Genomic DNA, 18,466 nt, shown 5'->3' with positions numbered 1-18,466 from the left:
TAAATACAATACATACGTATACATACATAAGTGTAGACCAAATCGATGTAATGAACGTTCCTTTTCATGTTCGAATAATTCAAGGACTATTTTCTTTCATATTGCATCGACCAAATCGATTACAGGATTATTTTCTTTGATGATTCAATCAACACAAAAGAATGTTTCCATTCAATGAGAATCTCAACTCAAAAACCTCCTTGTGCTGTTAAGTAGGAGCCCGATTAGGAGGCGGAGTAAGAAGAGATATACGTTCACTCCTGTTTTATTTCTTTTTATTCCTACATATTATAAGTCGGACTTAGTTTATTTTGATCTTTATACTTTAAAACATTACATTGTTATAATTACGAAAGTGAAACATTTAGGTCAAATTATCATAATGACATTAATTTTATCGATAGAAATATAAAAAATAAAGGGTAAAAAAAGAATTTTAACGTTCGATGGCAACGGTAGAGTATGACGGTACTGCTGGCGTCAATGCCGACGCAATTGCCTAGCCACCTCCTATGATAATAAGATTTACTCTCACTACGATGTCATCCGCCTCCATGAGGAGTGTGCCCCCGACCTCATCATTGCCTGCCCACGTCGCTCTATTGCTTGTTCGGCATCGACGCAGATGGTGGTGGTCGTCATGGCATCTACAGCGAAAGATAGTAGCTGTCCCGCCTCTAACTCGTCTAGTGGATCCCAGCCTCAAACCCTCACCCTTTGCATCTATGTCGATGTCGATGTAGACGTCGGGCAATCATCGCCCTTCGATCTATGCTCTCTCAGCAAGCTCTGCACCATGTCCAACCACCTCCTTAGCAAGTGGTCGCTGTTATTAGACTAGACTATCACCTCCACCCGCACCTCCCTAGTCATCTATAGCACTCCCGCATTGGTGGTCGGTTCTCTGCCTCGACTGCTAATCATGCCACCATGATGTTCAGCAACGCCATTAGTTTCTCCTTAGATGCCTTATTCTCTGATGACCTGGGGTCCTCATCAAAATTGTTTTGCTTCTTATCAAAGTTATTCTCGATAAAACTAACGTTATTAGGGTAAATGGATCTAGATATTTCACTTTCATAATTATAGGAATGTCAATATAATTTTCTAAAGTATAAAAATCGAAACATTAAAAATAACTAACTACATGGGCCAATATATAATTAACTCTTATACTTATAATTATATATGCATGTAGGATTCCAATTCATATATATATATATATATATATATATATATATATATATATATATATATATATATATATATATATATATATATGTGCTGACTCCTGTTTTATTTCTCTTTCTCCCATCATACTTATAATTATTTTACAAGTAGGATTCCGATTCCTATATATTTGCTCACTCCTGTTCTATTTCTCTTTCTCCCATCATACTTATAATTCTTTTACAAGTGGGATTCCAATTCCTATACAAATGCGACATTTCTTACCTCTATATATACGAGATGGGTTATTGTCGATCATTCATCTCAATCACTGCGATATGTTGTTTACTGTCACTCGTCTGCTGCTTTTGCGGAGAATACGATTCCGATGATGTGGACTATATGCTTCGTATCGGTGGCTTTGTGACCGACGATGACGAAGACGAAGCCGATGAGGAAGAGGAAGCCGAAGAGGAAGAGAATAGGGGGCTTTCTCCGGAAGAGCTTCGAGTGCTCCGAGTTGACGTGCTTGAATACGACGCTGTTCCAACTGCGGCCTCCTCCTCCTCCTCGTCCGCGTGTTGCATATGCATGGAAGAGATCCACAAGGGCGATCGATGTCGACTGCTTCCGCCGTGCCGTCATGCCTTCCACCTGGACCGCATCGATCCATGGCTGGTGCTTGTCCGATATGCCGGGCTTTTGTCGAGCTTGGCCGTGACAGCATCCCAGATATATGATATAATACATACACATAACACATAACACATACGTAGCGGTCTTGCTCTCCATGCTATATCTTGAGTCGATGTAACATTCATGAACAAGTTCTTTAGATATGGAGATAGTGATCATCGATGGGAACCCTGTGGCCGACATATAAGAGAGATACTTCGTGACGATTATAATGGAAGAGCGACAAGTGGATTCATATGAATAATGTCTAATGTGATGGGTCATATACGAAAAAGTAGGAGAAAATTGATCCTCAGTTTGTGAGGAGGGGCCATGACAAGAAGGCAACAAGGCCTAATGATGGGGCGAAGACGATCGATATTTAGAATATTAAAAAATATAAAAAATAATAATAAATGAACGAGAGAAAAAGCTAGAATTAATGATTTTATATATACCAATTTAAATTTTAGTTTAGCATGCAAAGCTCCAAAAATTACAAATATATTGGTGTAGTTGATCGCTGTCAAATGACCGATAAATACGATGAGTGGAAAACTAATTTGAGTCCGGTCAAAATTAAAATTAGCAAAAGAAATCAATATTCAGAAAGAGAAATTGTAGTAATTAGGAGGAAAATTATGAGCAAGAGAAGGTGGATACTTGATTTGATAAGGATTTCTTGCAATTGCTAGTCAAATCCTTGCTGACCCCAATCGAAGGGCGACATTTATTGCATAGATAGATTAAAGTAAAATATTCTGACTTAGTAGGTAGGACCAAAGTAAATGTAAAATATCATCAATATGCCTCGCTAGTGTTGTCCTTTAGAGGGATCGGTAATTTATTTATTGGTTTTCGCCTTTTGTCTCGTACGATACCCACTCGTGGCCTTCACTTTGGTTTTAAGAAAAAGGATTTGTATCCCCTATTCTCTCTAGCATGCATTGATTCTTTTATTGGCTTTTCGAGATGCATTCTCCATGGTTTTGGATGGATATATAGTTAGATATTCCAACTCTTGGTAGTTGGATCACGTTAATATAGATTTTGATTTCATTAAAAGTCAACGATTCGATATCAACTCAGGTCAAGCATCCAAGTTTGTCCTAAGTTTAATTTGATAGTATGAAAGGATTGACGAGGGATCTTACCATATTATATTAAAGATATACTTAGGGAAGATCTCTCCAATTTATAAGTTAGTAGAATGAAAGAGTTTGAATAATATAATGGGGTTGTGAGCTTAAACCACTTAAGAAATTTATGATGTGTACTTACATGAAGAGTTTGGATAATTATTGTAGTTAAGTAAAAAATTAATCAACGAGATAATTTTGTGGAATCATTAGTAGTATTTCCACCGTGCAAGCATGTGTCAAGTCATCAAATATTACGATTGGTATATTGATATATGAAGATTTATATTTGATAGAGGATATTTTGATACCATCCAGTTGACAGCCACTTCATATCACATATAGTATCACTCTAGTCAAAATAACGTACATATTTTAAAGCAGTACGAAACGACACAGATTGATTCAGGAATAACTACATCATGAAGCGATATAACCCAGCTCAAAAGTGATGCTGCTTGGCTCCGAAGTGATGCATAGCAAATCCACATCATTCGGAATCAAGTGACGCTTGCCAGCAATGATACAACTCAACAATGCATGGAGTTAAGAGGATGACCCCGAGACAAACAAATTGCTCGTCGAAAATATCAACGAATGTTAGAAAGCACAGAGGGAGTTGACCCCTTATGAAAAGTATAAAAATCACTCCCAGGTAGATGTCAGGGGATAAGATTTACTATCCACAAAAACTGACTTAAGCTTCAGATGAGTTAAGCCGAAACTCCCTTCTTTGGCATTGACCTATTGTGTAGGGACTTAAGATCAGAAGCCTCTCATGGATCCATCAGAAAACACCCTAGGAAACGATGACCATAATTCTTCGTTCCTTCTCCATGAAGTATTTCTTCCAAGTAATCACACGAATGACCTTACATTATTGGAACTGGACCAAACAGTGTACCTTCTTGAGCCACGATATAAAATATCACAATAATATCGATGTTTTCAACTTGTGTTAAGATGAGTGAGCATTTAATACGTATCGAGTCATTATTGATATTGACGAATCATTCAATCGTAGATATCTATTCGAATATAATATGTTATCGGATCATCTCAATCATATTTTAGACTTCTTAATTAACATTAATCGAAATATATTAAGTTATCTATTTATACTTTTTTCATATATATATATATATATAATCTCCAAACACACCTTTTTAAACAGTCAAAAAGATATTTAAAATTTTTATATTAACATATCCAGATGGTTAATATACTTTTTATAAAAAAAAATCCATCTAAGAGATGAAGTACTATAATCCAATACAATGTAATACTTGTAGAAAGAAAAAAAGAAAAAGAAAAAGGGTGCTCGGAACACATTCACTTTTGTCACTATCTAAGCATCTGCCACGTGGCTGTCACACAGTTTTTGCGGCACGAGTGGCGAGTGCGGGTAAAAGTTATCCTTCCATCGTAAGCAACGCCACAGAGCACAGCCACGAAGGCGAATCCCCTGCACGCGTTTTAGCCTAACGGCTCACGCGGCTTCTGCCTTTAACCGGTTCAATGTCAATGGAATTTGAACTCTGTTGGACCAACCCACGGGTCTTATAGTCGTCGTCGTCGTCGTGGTGGGAGTCGTTGAACCAACCCTCCACTCCCCACTCCGCTTCTTGCGGCCGTCGCCATGAGTTCCTCCTCCGGCGATCCTAAGCCCGTCGTTACCGGATACCCCGCTCCCCTTGCCGCCGCCGCCGCCTACCCTTACCCCGCTCCGCCGCCCCCCTCCTACTACTCCAACATCGCTCCTCCCCCGCCCCAGCCGCAGTACTACCCCCGACCCTACGCTGCCGCCGCTGTCGCCGCACCCGCCTACAACCCTCTGTTCCTTCGCCGCCTCCTCTCCTTCTTCGTCGCCCTCTTTCTCCTCGTCGGCCTGGCCGTCTTCATCGTATGGCTCGTCCTCCGCCCCCGCCTTCCCGAGATCGGGGTCACTTCCGTCGCCGTCTCCGGCTTCAACCTATCGGCTTCCGAGCAGCAGCTCTCCGCCGACTTCGACCTCAACCTCGCTGTCCATAACCCCAACAGAAAAATGGGGATCTACTATGACCACGTCACCGCCGCCGTCCTCTATGGCACCGAGACCATATCGGAAGCCTCGCTGGCACCTTTCTATCAGGAGAAGGGAAACACCATCGCCGTCCGGGCTCGGTTCGTGGCGGTCGGTGAGTACGTGGATCCCGATGCGGTGAAAGGGATCCGTTCGGACCAGAGCCGGGGTGATGGGGCGGTGGGCTTTCAGGTTACGGTTTTGGCCTGGGTGAGATTTAGATCTGGGGCATGGCGAACGAGGTGGCACACCATGAGGGTATACTGTGATGATGTCCCGATCGGGTTGAAAAATGGGACAACTTCATCGGCCTCAGGGTACTTGGTCGGATCGACACCGAAGAAATGCGTGGCTAATCTCTGAGTAAGTTCGTGAACAATCATCCTTGTTTTGGACTTCTTAACTTCTTTAGGATTATCTTATAGCGATACGAGACTGAGTTGCTCTGATACTGTAACTATCTACCTATGATTTGATTGTTAAATCCTTTTCTGACTTTTTCCTGTCCACTATTAAATTTAAAGAAAATAATAACTATGATAAATTCTATATAAAATGTATTTTTAGTTCATATGGATAAACTTTCTTATTGTTTTTGTTCTTCTCGAGCCATGCTAAGTACATATTATGCGATCTCTGTTTTGTTTTCGAATTCTTGTAAATGTTCTCAGCACGTTGTAAGTTTTAGGTTGATTTCTGACTCATTGCTAGTTTACAACTATATCTGTAGATAAAAAGCAATTTGGAGGCTTTTTCCAAGAAAAGACAACTAGTTTGGAAAGTAGTAAGATAGAGATGAAGATTTAAATAACAGAGATCTTCTTCTTTTGGCTTAAGGAATCGTCTCTTGTCTAGAAATTACCAAGCAAACCAACTAAAACCATCTCCACAGTTTTCTAATCCAAATCATAGAGAATCGACGATGTTCAGGACTTCACATTAACTGATTGGAACCTCAGATTTCTCATTTTTGGCAAGGTCCCAGCAAAGTGGTTTTAAGCTGAATAATTGAACTTGATTAAAGGTTGACATGACTTAATTTAGGACAGGATCATATTCTAGTAATTCCCCCTCCCTCAACGTGAGGTGGAGGGCGGAGTCCATGTTGTTAGATCACATTCTTCACCTTCGACGTCTCCTTTTATTTTTCACATGCTTAGGCATGACGTCAATGTTATTGTACATGCTTGTGGATTTAAAGAGTGTATTGTTTCACTGCATTGCACTACATTATTTGTATATTGTCACTAAGAAGGAAATAGTTGATCAATTTAACGTTGATTTATAAATTTCAAGTAGCTAAGTTTCTTTCTGTTGTTGCATAAAATTAATTCTTTTTTGCCCTAGTTTGTGAACACTGCAAAATTGCAAGTGCCAACTTGGTACCCAAATTGAGGTTTGTGGGCACTAAAACTTGATAGGGTACTGTATTTTAAAGTATTTGTTTTTTTTTTAGCAAGGTTTTAAATCTTTGTGATGATGCCTTTATTGGTCCCTGGTTAGGCTGCCATTTTGTTACTGTACCCAATGGAACTGCCCTCTGTATGTTGGTACCGATAAAAAGAAAATAATGAACCAATAATAAAAGAATTCAGTTCAAGAACTTCATATGACGAGAGAAGGCATCCTGAGATATGGTCTGAGATATTTTACAAAAGTGGTTATTTATCAAGGCTAGGTAAATGTGAGGATGATTATTAAAATGAAAGTGCTGGCTAAAGGTGCCGTAAGATGAATTCTCTGACGCTGTCTAGTGCATTTAGTTTATCAAAGCTAGTTAGCCAAAAGCACTGGCAAAAAAGAAAAACAAAAAACTGTTCACCTTTTTCAGATGGTAGTAGAATGAACAATGATTTCGGGAACGGTGGAACTGATGAAAATCAATGGACATGTTTGAGCCTTCTGCAGCAAAAAATATACGGGAGCAAAATTTTTAAGATGGGATATAAGGTGGTATGCATCTGTGGCTGTTTAACCCTAGAATTTACTAAAGGTAATCAATATGTGCTCTTTCCAGTAAATGTAATTTTGGCTCTCTCTGTGGTATAGAAATATGCAAGTAACAGCCAGATAAATAATGTATTGTTGTCTTTTGGAGTTCAGAATAGTAGACATTCCTGGTACAGTCTGCAGTATTTGCCAGTCTGGCATGGGATGGTACTTGGTATCAAGTATTAAACCGCTCAATATATATGTTGAGAACAATGATTTTCTTTGCAATTTTCCATCAGGTTATTCTATTAGTAACTTTATTAGGCTTAAAAAAGGACGGACCTAGTGCACAAGGCTCGCTCCTGCTAATGTTGAAGCCGGGGAGGATTAATATACACAGTCTTAACTTTAAGTATTCAAAGAGATTGTTTTCGTGACTCGAATCCTAGTCTCTCAGCTTAGTGACTTTATTAGGCTCCATTACCGAAATGTATCATATTGGTTGAACGGAAGGAAGAAACATGGTACAAAGTACTTCAATTCTTAGCTTAGATCAGTAATGGCTGTCTCAGTACAGCTTAACTTCTTGCATCTTTCCTTTTCTTTTAGTATTAGCTTCTCACTGCCATGTTGTTTACTTGAATTTTCGTAATGGTTAAACCATTGGATAGAGTTTCGAGAACCATCTTTGTACAGCTTGATTTGGGTCTTTCTGCCATAGCAGTATTGGCTTCTCTGGCTATGTTTGAAACTTGAGGCCCTCACGAAAGGACGCTTGTGATGACAGTAGTTATGATTCCTAGATTCAAACGCTTTACTTAAAAGTTAATTATGTCGATGATGACAGTAGTGTGCAGTTGAGATACAACTGTTATATTATCTAGTTGGTAGGTTGTGCACTGTTTGTTTCGTTTCTGCTGAGTTATTGTATGTGGGAGGCATCTGACCACCTTCATTCATCACTAGGGCATGTGATGTGTTGTGTTGGTTGTGTACCACTGAGTTGACAGTACCATTTGACTATAGGGTAAAATTTTGGTCATAGGTGCTATCGTGTGTCACTTTCCTGGAATATCATGATTATGAATATTAGGAGAAGGAAGTTTCTTAGACATGAACGTTTAGCTTGGAAGCATGGTATGGACATTGGCTGATGTGCCTATCATATTTGCACCATGTAGTTTGTGATTAGTATCTTGTTACACTGACGAAGCACATCTCCTTGGTTCATGTTGTGCAGAAATGTTGGTGGAAGCTCAAGGATATTCATGAAGCTTTTATTGACCTTGCTGAGGATGAAAGCTCCATCAGAATCACCTTATACAGGAGTGTTTTATGCTTAAAATGTCTGGAGCAGTTGTGCACAAAAATACCAGTTCTTGGACTATATCAAGAATGTAGAAATTTTATGGTTTAGCCACATAATGGAAGATGGACCATGGTTAATAGGGAAGGGACTGTGCATTAATTTGTCCTGCAAGTTGTTTCCTTTCTATCCATTTCTATTATCGTTGCATCCTTCTTTCGTAAGAAGGGTGAACAGATTTGATTGTATAATAATAATAGTAATGCCGGCTATGCAGTAGTAGATGATTAAAATAGATGAGTTTCTTCTCATAGTGGCACGGAAGATGTCTGAGATCGTCCTTTAGTAAATGTATGTTATTCTCCGTGGCATTTGAGGAGATATCCTATTGGTTAAACCGTAGATTACATAATATTTGTATGAATAAAAAGTAAATGATAATTTTTCTTCTTTTCTTTTTTCAGAAGGTACTACTAATTTTCAGTTTTTATTTTTTTATTTCATATTTTTTTCTTTAATATCTTAAATATATTTTTATCATCATTCGTTTGTCATGCTGTAAGACCCCACCACCTTTGTCCCACCTCTTCGACGGGTCCCGTGATGGGCCTTGCAAAAGGGCAGGAGGCCCTTATGGTGGGGCGGAGATATTTAAGATATTAAAAAAATCAAATAAAAAAATTAAAAATTGAGCACCATTGAGATCCGTAAATGGGCCGATTGGGCCAAGCTCGGGGAATGTAACGTTAAGGCCCGGTCAACGTTTAGGTCGACCCAAGACACGCTATTATCCTCCTATCCTACATTCTCCAATGTCGTAGCCATCCACCACTAAAACACCATCATTCCCCAACGTTGTCATTCTTCATGCGATGGCATGCAACTTGTATCTACCACTACTCGCCCTTTTTGACCAGCCCACCTCCTCCTCTTACTGAACGTAAAAGGAAAAGCCAAAGAAGAGCACATGGATCGGTGCCCTTCTTCTCCATGGAACCGAAGCATCATCACACATAGACACTCATCTCCTTGGATCCTCCAATCATCACATTGAAATTAAGATATGATCAAAGACAAGGATATCTGCATTGGATAGACAAGCCATCATTGCAGGTTGCAGAGCTTCCAGATCCGAGAATTCCCTTACTTCCATGCAGGCATTCTCACATGCAAGCTTAGAGGAAAGACGAAAAAGTTAAAGGCTCGGATGGAGACTCTTAGCAAAAGAAGCCAGTGCGAGCTTCCTTTTCCTAAAGACTGCAAAAGATCATAGGTGTGAAAACTTTGTCTCCATGCTTGTGTTTCTTTTGCAGATGCCGATGGGGTGTTCTTTTTTCCTCGAGGGCTTTGAGTGAACCACGGGAGGTTTGGCAGCTGCTCTTCGTTATAGACTGAGCAGTCGCCATGGAGAAGATACATGTTGCTTTTGAAGGATACCAATCGGATGAACTGTGGCTGACAAAGCTGTACGACTTGTGGTTCTCAAAGAACATCCGTATCTTTGTTTTGTCTTTTATCTGCTAGGAAATGAGTAGCATCGTTGAAGGCTGCTCCCAGTTGAAATGATCTTACGATGCCTACGGTACGATGCTTTGCATTCTGAAATGTCAAGCTTTTGATGCGCAGATGCCGTGGCTCTTCCAACGAAAAGAACTTATCTCAAGCCTACGTAGGTCAATAGTCTAATGATGAATGCCATAGCTACTGTCAGTCGTCGCACATGGTGTCACCACCCGTGCTTTACGGTGCTCTCATCGCGAGTTCTACCGCAAGCTTTCTTCACCATCCAACTTGTGATCTTGCACTGCACTTTGTTGGCTGCACAACTATCACTGTTTGATCCAGTTTAAGTTACAGTCTGCGCAGCCTATGTTGGCCATCGAGGATCGCAGCGCAGCACTCGATTAAGTTCACAAGGCATGCAAAGTACCTCAACGAGAAGAAGCACAACTGAGAAAGATGATAAGAGCTAAAAGACACCCTCTCTTTTCGTTGGGCATTCGTTCGGCTTGAAAGGGACGTCGAGCTTTAGCAAACTCATAGGCTACTGTGAAGTGTGGACGACGTTGTCGTCATGAGTGTGCTTCTCATCCTGTACAGCTAATCATAAAACTCTTTGTTTCTTTTCCTCCTTTATCTTTCAATCCGCTGATGGGCTGTCACTTAAAGACCGTGCATGCCTACAGTGATGTCTCTCTCTTTATCTCCTGCAAAGCTCGAGGCCTCGTCTTTCATGTCACCATGAAGGCCATAAAGAAAACAACCCCTGCAATATATAGCTACCCAATGAGACGCATTAAAGCCTTCTGATTTCGGAAATGTAGCCTAAAATAGAAAACAAAGGTGGGAATAAAAGAAATCCAAATTCTTTACGTGATCCAAGACGCATGCATGAATCTTTTCTTTTCCACACTGCCTCCACTGTGATGACCAGTGCACTATCAAAAAAGACCAAGAGGTGGTGGCAATGTGACATGTCTGAAAACCACCATGACATTATAGGACGCATCTCCTCCTTAGTACATAAAACTCACGAAGATTGACAGCTTAAAGGAGACCTATGTTCCATGGTTATCGAAGAAGGAAGACGATGGTCTGCCTTAGGTAAGGCATCTTGCTAGGTTGGCGTCAAGAGAGATGGTTCATAAATTAGATAGGTTATCCGTTTCGAGTTTAAGGTAACATATGATGCCGAGAATTAGGTCCGAGCTGTAAAGACCGACAAGCAGGCCACTCTAAAAGTGAAGCCATGGGTGAGTCTCCATTTGCAGCACCTGCACACATGATGATGCTGTTTAGATTGGCTGTAAAGATGTATGACTGATGTGGTTTCGACTTGGTTCTCTGCACCGATGAGACAAGTATGTTTAGCATTTGTCTGATAGTTAGTGATGGAAAGGTGCACTGAGATTATGATATAACCAATCATTAAAGCTGAAATCCTTTACATAATAAATCACTAGAGTTTAAGCTAAAAATTCAATTACACTTCCGGCAGCGGTCTGTGGACGATGAATGAATGATTCATCATCTCCGAGTTCTTTTTTCATTGGAAAAGGTGCTGCTTTCGGCTGGCCAACAAGACATAAAGTAGCTTCACTTGTAGAAGAAGTAGCGTTCGAATTCTCTTTCGTTAGATTGCGCATTACCAGCCACAGCAGATACCGAATGAAAACAAGTTCATTAGGATTTGGCTACGATGCGACGCCTTTGTTTATGATGCGTTTTGCTTGCAAGCCTTTTCTTATTCTTTAAGGGCTTAAAATTGGTATGTATTGTTGGTGAACTGATGTGTCGTGGCTGATGAGTCAGCACAGCCTAGTCCACGGGTCGATGTCGGGAGTTTTTGGTCGGCTGAGCTGGATGCCGAGGTCGATCGAGCCCTTGCGACGGGGTGTTGATCAGCGTCTCTCTATCTCCAGGTTGGTTAGTGGCTCGCGTTCGTACACTGGATGGCAACTCCCGGGTCGAGACACTCGCGACTCGAGGATGATCGCTTTCCTGCAAAAATGACCTTCGTCGGGTGATTCCCGACTTTGGCCTCTCCGACGAGTAAGTCAATAGTTGTTTTTCTCTTTTTTATCCTCTCTCTTAGTCGGATGCCGGCCAGGAGTTTTTATACTACTGTACGAGGATCGATCGTACACGAGTTTGGCATGGTGGCCAATCCTTAAGGGATAAGATGGTATTTTTATGCGATCGCCATCCCCGGATGCACGGAACGACGCCAGATGGCGTCGTCCCGAGCTTCCGGGACGGGACATACCAAACAACACCTTGGTATGGATTCTGACTTGCGTGGGGGTGCTCCCCTTACTGACTCGACTGTAGTGCGACGTGACATCGATTATGACATATCTTGGATCCAAAATATACCTTATCAATCATATAAATATTTTCAACATCCATATCTTAGTGGAGTCGATCATTTGTATAATAATATAATACTCTTTTATATTATACGTTAAAATTATTTATCTATAATTTATTTAAGAGAATAATTCTACACTATTAAGAATCCAAATAATTCTGACGATTCTGATTGATCAATATTTTATTTCTAACATGGTATTCGATTGACTCCGAATCAACATCATTCATGTGGATATCAAATCCTCTTGAAACATTAAAAAGTGCCTATCCATTGTTTTACCAAATTGAAATATTTAGATCATATGCTCCACGAATTGAATCTCCAATGTGCCCAAACATATTCGATTTAGTTATTTACTAAAAATAACCGATCAGGAAGGTGTTTATGTTGTAGAAAACGAGGGTGTCTTTATATCCTATCCCTCGGTATTTGAACCGTATCTCTCTACTTCTTTACCTCCTCTTCCTTTTGTCATTCTTAATCTCGCTTGCACAACACGTTCTTTCTAAGATGAGAGAGAGAGAGAGAGAGAGAAAAGGAAGATTAAAAGAGTGCATGAATCCTTAAATGATGGTACATGATTGATAAGATAAACTATTTTGTAAGATTCGTTCGGCCTCGAAGTCTGTAAAGGGAGACAAGAGAAGATAAACTTTTTAGGATTCTTAGAGCACCAACCTTAAGGTCGGTCTAAAGAGTCGATAGATGCTTATCTTTGCTTGGTTAATCTTTCCAAGTCCCCCACTACTACTACTTTTTGGAGAAGGGAATGTTGAGTTGTGATATCAAAAGCAGAGAAAAGAGGGTTCCTTTTCAAATGCCATGAAAAGTAGTGCACTTTTGATGAGGAGGAGGAAGAAGATTGTCGTGCTCTTCTTGCTTTCTCAAGTGCCTCCTTTGCATAACCATTAAGTTACGAATCGTGCCTTTTGGTCCTTTTGTGCATATGTTTCATTACCTCTACTCCATCGTTTGCAGTCTTTCATCACATTTAATCCCATCTTTTACGACTTGATTAGATCATATCTTTAATCCATTAACTTTTTAAGCCTAAACTACTTTTCTAGATGTTTAAGTTTAAGCTTATGATTATCCGCTCATCGATTTCTTTGTTAGCTTTTGGTGTCGGTAGCCTATGCCGAGGTGAAAGGTGAAACGATTTGATTCAAAGTGTGAGAACTTATCACCCTTGTAAAAAACTTGGAAGGTTTTACTCATTTTCAATGAATTATGGATGTTATATAAGCAACGTTTGGGGTCATCAAATGAATATGTTGGGTCGACTCAAATGTTTTGATGTTCTTTTACAGTATGTAAAATGAGTGTAGTCGATTTTTGTGTCATTAAATCAAACTCCCTATAAAGTTGAGTTTTTGGTATTTGAATTCTTTCAACTTCATAATAGTATATCTGTTTGAAGGCTATGATTATTACTAATTTGGAGTTATATTAGGCTTTTACTATATACGTGCGAGAATGCATCTATTGGTTTACATTTGGGATCGTGTCAACGCATCACAAATTGCTAGTTGACATTACCTAGTACAACCCAAAAGTTCTCACATAATATATTTTATATATTATTTACGCGATGTGAATTATACATAACACAACATACGAGTTGTATATATGTTATGAGTCATTTATCTATGAGTATTCTCGATAAATATTGTTTCAATGATTAAATTAGTAATGAGTTTAAAATGATCACGCTAGTCAGATAATACTAAATAGAAGAATTATTTAGTAAGTCTAGACGCACTTGGGGTCTCTTTTATAGGTGTCTCTGAAAATCATTACATCAGGGAACATCGACAATCATGTGACATTGTCGATCTGATATGCTTCTTAACTAACTTAATCTAGGCTATAGACCTATAGCCACAACCATGTATGATCGTCTTCGAGCTCCAGCGATCGACATGTTGGCTATGTGATGTTGGTATGCTGCCTGTGAATCGCATGTGGTTGATGTGGCTTTGAATCATTCGTCATCCATCATCTAATACTAATGTTCTTATTTTGATCTCATAATCAAGCAATCTTGAAGATATTGAGTGGTCACTTTAGCTAGGAAATATTGTAAGCCGATACATAGAGAATGATAAACATTATAGCTAAGCCAATATTATGTGATATAGTGTTTTTTTGGAAAAAAAAAAAAAAAGAGTTTGAGTTTCCCTAGTTTCTTTTATTCAAATCTTGTATAGTGGTATATTATCCGAAAAAAATACATGATAAACGCGTACGTATACAAATAAATATCTTATAAAATCACAACCAATCACCATTGTGGTAATAAATAACATTTTTCTCTATCTTTCTTCTTTGTTCATTGTTCCATATCTTATTTATCAGGAAACAAAAACCTTAGTTTAGTATTAAAACTCACCATTAACTTATATATTCTCTATCGATATCGACTCAACATGATATGTTATTAAAAACAATATTCATATGTATGAGAAAAAATAAATAGACCAGAAGATAGTCTCGCGTTAATAAATATTGGATTCCACCTAAGATCTAAAAAAAAAATTAATTTTTACATTAAATTAGTATCAAACTTCTGATGACACCCAAACTCTATGAGACTTAGGGTTTATGTTAAAGTGGTTGGCTGCATGCAGTAGAAGCATTCCATTCCAAGTTTCTGATGACACCTGTAACGAGGAAACCTCAGCTAAAACAAAGGCCGATATGATGATTTGACGAGTAGAAAGATAAGATCATCAAGTAGACATTAAAATTAGCATCAGAAAGAGCTCATCAACCAATTACACACTGTGTTCCCTTCCCTACATGCAGACTAACCCATCCACCCAAACCTTCTCTTCCTCTCATCTTGTATTTCACTGAACAGTATTAAACGACAAAAGGTTCAGAATGAGGAATCAAGAAACTGCGGATCTAATAATCAAACAAATCATAGTTCCTCAGGCAACTCAAAAAAGAATGCACCGTCCACAGACTCGAGAAGCCCCATGTCATCCGAGAAATGATCATGGAGATCTTCTTCGTCTTCGGCACAAAGATTCAAATCTAACCTGCACGCCTCTTCCTTCTCGTCTTCGGTGTCAGCCTTGTGCTTGACCGGAGGAGAGCAAGCTCTTGACCTGGAATCAAAGCTTTCACAGCTCAAGATGATGATGGCGTCACAAAGCCTGACTTCCTCACCGCTGCTGCTCTGTATCTTCCCTCTCTCCATCGAGGTCTTGATGCCAGACCGAGCGTGGTAGTCCGCTTGCTCGATGTCTTCCATCACGATGACTCGGTGTGGGTTTTCGCGTATGGCTTCGAAGAGGCTCTCGAGATAGCTGTTTCTGACTTGTTCCCGCGACCTTTTATTTCGTACATCATCCGTGGAGTCCGACGGTGTGGATGAGAAGTTACCGAGTCCAATGGTGATGAAATTGGCGTAAGAGGCAAAGACAATGCCGGCGAGCTCTCTGGCTATCCTCTCCTTGCCTTCGGTGTCACCGCCTTGGAAGAAGAGCCATGTGTCTTCCTTTTTCTCCGAAGAAGAACTCGACTTCTCTTTCCTTGTTATCAATCCTGACCTGCACCGGAGGATGGTGCTCGCAATCTCAGGAATGAGATCCTTCTTCCGGGTGACCCTTCTCTCCAATGCGTCGCAAATGGTCTTTAGATTCTCGGCGGTAAGCTCCTTGAATCTCGAAACGTACTCCATCTCCATCGTGCCACTTGTAGTAGCCGAGTTAGGGTTAGACCGAGTTTGCCCCGCATGCTCTGGACCACTGCTTCTTGACTTGTGCTCGGGGCATTCATCAGCCACTTCTGATATCCAGAGGTTTTGTTCGCTCCGTTGATGTTTTGCCTCGAGAGACTGCAGGCAAGCTTGCTGCTGGTGCTGGTGTGGGTGCAAGCTCGGACAGCCATGATCGTAGGAAGAGATAGAAGAAGAAGATGGAGAAACCGAAGAGAAGTTAAATGTTATTTCAGATGGATGGTTATGGGTTTTACGGGCTGAAGTAGAAATAGAGTTACACTTCCTGCACACATCTTTCAGCTGGAGGGAGCCCTGCAAATAAATCTATCACGCGTTGATGTTTATGCACAAAAAGAAAGATAATTTTTGGGCAAAATTCATCGGAGATTTAATTACCTGATCATCGCTGATCGCTCCCCTCTTCTCTTCTTTGTATCGTCGGAGCCATGATGGTAGGCTCGAGGATATGGATGCGTAGCGACCATAACAAGTTCTATTCGCGCTCCGAGCATCCGTTTCGAAATTGATAGCAGAATCTGCGCAGCAAGATGGATGACTTCCGATTTCATGTTCTGTTTTTGTCAGAAATTGGGAGCCTCCGCTGATCTTGATTGGCATTTGGCTTAAATCACTGAGCAAAAAATGAATATAACAGAGTTATTCTCTCTTTCGTAACGCGTAGAATGCTGAGGTAGGATCTCTTCTTATCGAGTCAGAAAAGAGTTGGAGCGCATTAGTTTCGGTTTAGAAGAACAAATACCATCGAAAGAAAACATCGAGAAAGCAGACAATCCAAGGAATAATCGGTGATTAGGCTTCTGAATGGACTGGCAATCAGAGGAAAAGATCTCGAGGAAGGAAATTAGATGTTGATGAATGCTGAGGAGGAGATGCGTTAATACCTGTCACAGTTGAGGCTTAATCCTAAGCTTCCGGTAGGAACGGTATGAGGCCGAAGGCCCCATAGAGTCTCCAACGATGGATTTCCAACCCTACACCTTATGTAGGTCTGATATGTTGCGCTCCCCATGAGCCAAAGTCTCCCACCGCTATTCTCTCCCTCGCAGAACATGTTCCTGATCTCCAAGATTGCATGCTCCAGAGGACAATAGATATTTCTTCCCTTCTCCCCGCTTGCCCTATATTCCGCAGCCCAGTTGAGATCCTTCAGGTACAAGATTGCCCCCCTCTCCGCGCCGCAGCTCTTCACGAGGCACCTCAGCTCCCCAACCTTCTGATTCACCTCCTGCAATGGCATGTGGATGAAGGAGAAGAGTGGGAGTGGTATGAACTGTACGTTCCTTAAAACCTCGGGCACTTCTCCTTTATTTACTCTGTCCATCACCCCTCCGACCACAGCCTCGGTGGTAGCCAAGCACTCTCCCACTATCACAAGACTCCTCTTCCTCCTGGTGGCCAAAGTCTCGACGACGCTCACCACATCCTCGTTCTTCACTTGAACCAGAGGCTTTGTAGTGATCGCGCGAGGGATTGTGAAGGGACCGGAGGCATCCTTGGGCTTGCTAGGACTGCGATTAGGTGGGGTGGATGCGCATATGTCCATGGACACGGCCTGCTCCATGTTGCTCTTCACTTGAGTGCTGGAGAAGCCAGCCTCCCTCATGACCCTACTCACGCTCGGGTCGTCCAGGATGGAGATGATGAGCTGCTCAAGCTCGATCTTAACCGCGAGCAGAGGCTGCTGCTGGGTGTCGATGCATCCCCGACGCTGGTGCGCCTGAGCTCTCTTGAAAGCAGCAACGAGGGCGTTGGAGAGGGACGGCGGGTGGTGGGCTTGGGGAAGACCGAGCACCGGAGCGGACAAGGTGGAGGCGGGCATGCGGTTGAGGGCGACGTTGAAGCAAAGCTCCAGGGCCTTGCACTGAAGCGGGTGGGAGTGACAGCGGAGGCAGGCGGCGCGGAGGAGGCCAGTGGACGACGAAAGCATGGTGTTGGCCACATGGAGGGGCGTCACCTGTGCATGGCCTCGTCGTCGAGCTAGGTTTATGGATTGCTTCACGACAGTGGCTGCTTCGGGGGTTAAGCCTTGATGCACAGTGCAACCTCCCGCTCTCATCTTCCGGGATCTGCTTCCACCTCCGGTGATTCCAATTGTCAAAGGGAGAAGGAGAATAAAAAAGGATCAAGTGGTTGTGTCGATGGATTATGTTGAACTTTGGAAGACAGAGAAGAAAAGAGTGGAGAGATGACAAGGAGGGGGAGTTGTTGGAGAATATGAGGGAGCTGCTGTTGGCTTGTCAATCTTCATTTAAGCTGAGTGAGAAGGTGATAGGAGAAGTATTCTTCTTTTTATGGTGGAGGAGAAGAGTGGCATTTAATTTGATTTTGAGCTGTGCTTTTCTTGTAGGGGGAGGTAAAATGGAGGGGTCCAAAGTCCATTTTGTGATTGGAAAGTGGAATGCATGTGATGACAAGCGGCATCCAAAGGCACATTACCTTTTCTTTCTTTCCATGTAATTAATATATATATATATATATATAATATATATAACAGTCTAATCGATATATAATTATTAATTAAAATTTAATTATTTTAAATTTAATAAAATTAATATAT

General features: G+C 41.0%; 2 protein-coding genes across 4 annotated transcripts; one reads left to right on the top strand and one right to left on the bottom strand.

Moving 5' to 3' along the window:
* The first annotated feature begins 4,494 nt into the window (after nt 1-4,494).
* Nucleotides 4,495-8,579, top strand: LOC135620151 (NDR1/HIN1-like protein 10). Of its 2 annotated transcripts, none has more exons than XM_065122857.1 (2): nt 4,495-5,409; nt 6,878-8,142. In XM_065122857.1, the coding sequence occupies exon 1, from the start codon at nt 4,624-4,626 to the stop codon at nt 5,407-5,409; it is 786 nt and encodes a 261-aa protein (XP_064978929.1). In that variant the 5' UTR covers nt 4,495-4,623; the 3' UTR covers nt 6,878-8,142. The 2 variants fall into 2 exon arrangements, with proteins under 2 accessions (XP_064978929.1, XP_064978928.1); XM_065122856.1 differs by lacking the exon at nt 6,878-8,142 and adding an exon at nt 8,219-8,579 and having other exon boundaries at nt 4,498-5,409.
* Nucleotides 8,580-14,876: 6,297 nt separating this feature from the next.
* Nucleotides 14,877-18,180, bottom strand: LOC135620150 (protein SMAX1-LIKE 3-like). 2 transcript variants are annotated; one of them, XM_065122854.1, is made up of 3 exons: nt 16,791-18,180; nt 16,285-16,519; nt 14,877-16,212 (listed from the first exon to the last, which is right to left on the bottom strand). In XM_065122854.1, exons 1-3 carry the CDS (start codon nt 17,963-17,965, stop codon nt 15,085-15,087), a joined length of 2,538 nt encoding a protein of 845 aa, XP_064978926.1. In that variant the 5' UTR covers nt 17,966-18,180; the 3' UTR covers nt 14,877-15,084. The 2 variants fall into 2 exon arrangements, with proteins under 2 accessions (XP_064978926.1, XP_064978927.1); XM_065122855.1 differs by having other exon boundaries at nt 14,877-16,200; nt 16,791-18,179.
* Nucleotides 18,181-18,466: the final 286 nt, after the last annotated feature.

Source organism: Musa acuminata, chromosome BXJ2-8, assembly GCF_036884655.1.
Source record: "Musa acuminata AAA Group cultivar baxijiao chromosome BXJ2-8, Cavendish_Baxijiao_AAA, whole genome shotgun sequence".
Taxonomy (NCBI): domain Eukaryota; kingdom Viridiplantae; phylum Streptophyta; class Magnoliopsida; order Zingiberales; family Musaceae; genus Musa; species Musa acuminata.
This window is presented reverse-complemented; position numbering and strand designations above follow the sequence as displayed.

Excerpts from the sequence above, each read along its gene's own strand:
- LOC135620151 (XM_065122856.1), top strand. The coding sequence starts at position 4,624 with ATGAGTTCCTCCTCCGGCGATCCTAAGCCCGTCGTTACCGGATACCCC.
- LOC135620150 (XM_065122854.1), bottom strand. The coding sequence starts at position 17,965 with ATGAGAGCGGGAGGTTGCACTGTGCATCAAGGCTTAACCCCCGAAGCA. Across the intron at positions 16,520-16,790 it reads TTAAGCCTCAACTGTGACAG|TGATTTAAGCCAAATGCCAA; the intron begins GTATTAACGCAT and ends TTTTTTGCTCAG. Across the intron at positions 16,213-16,284 it reads GAGCGATCAGCGATGATCAG|ATTTATTTGCAGGGCTCCCT; the intron begins GTAATTAAATCT and ends AACGCGTGATAG.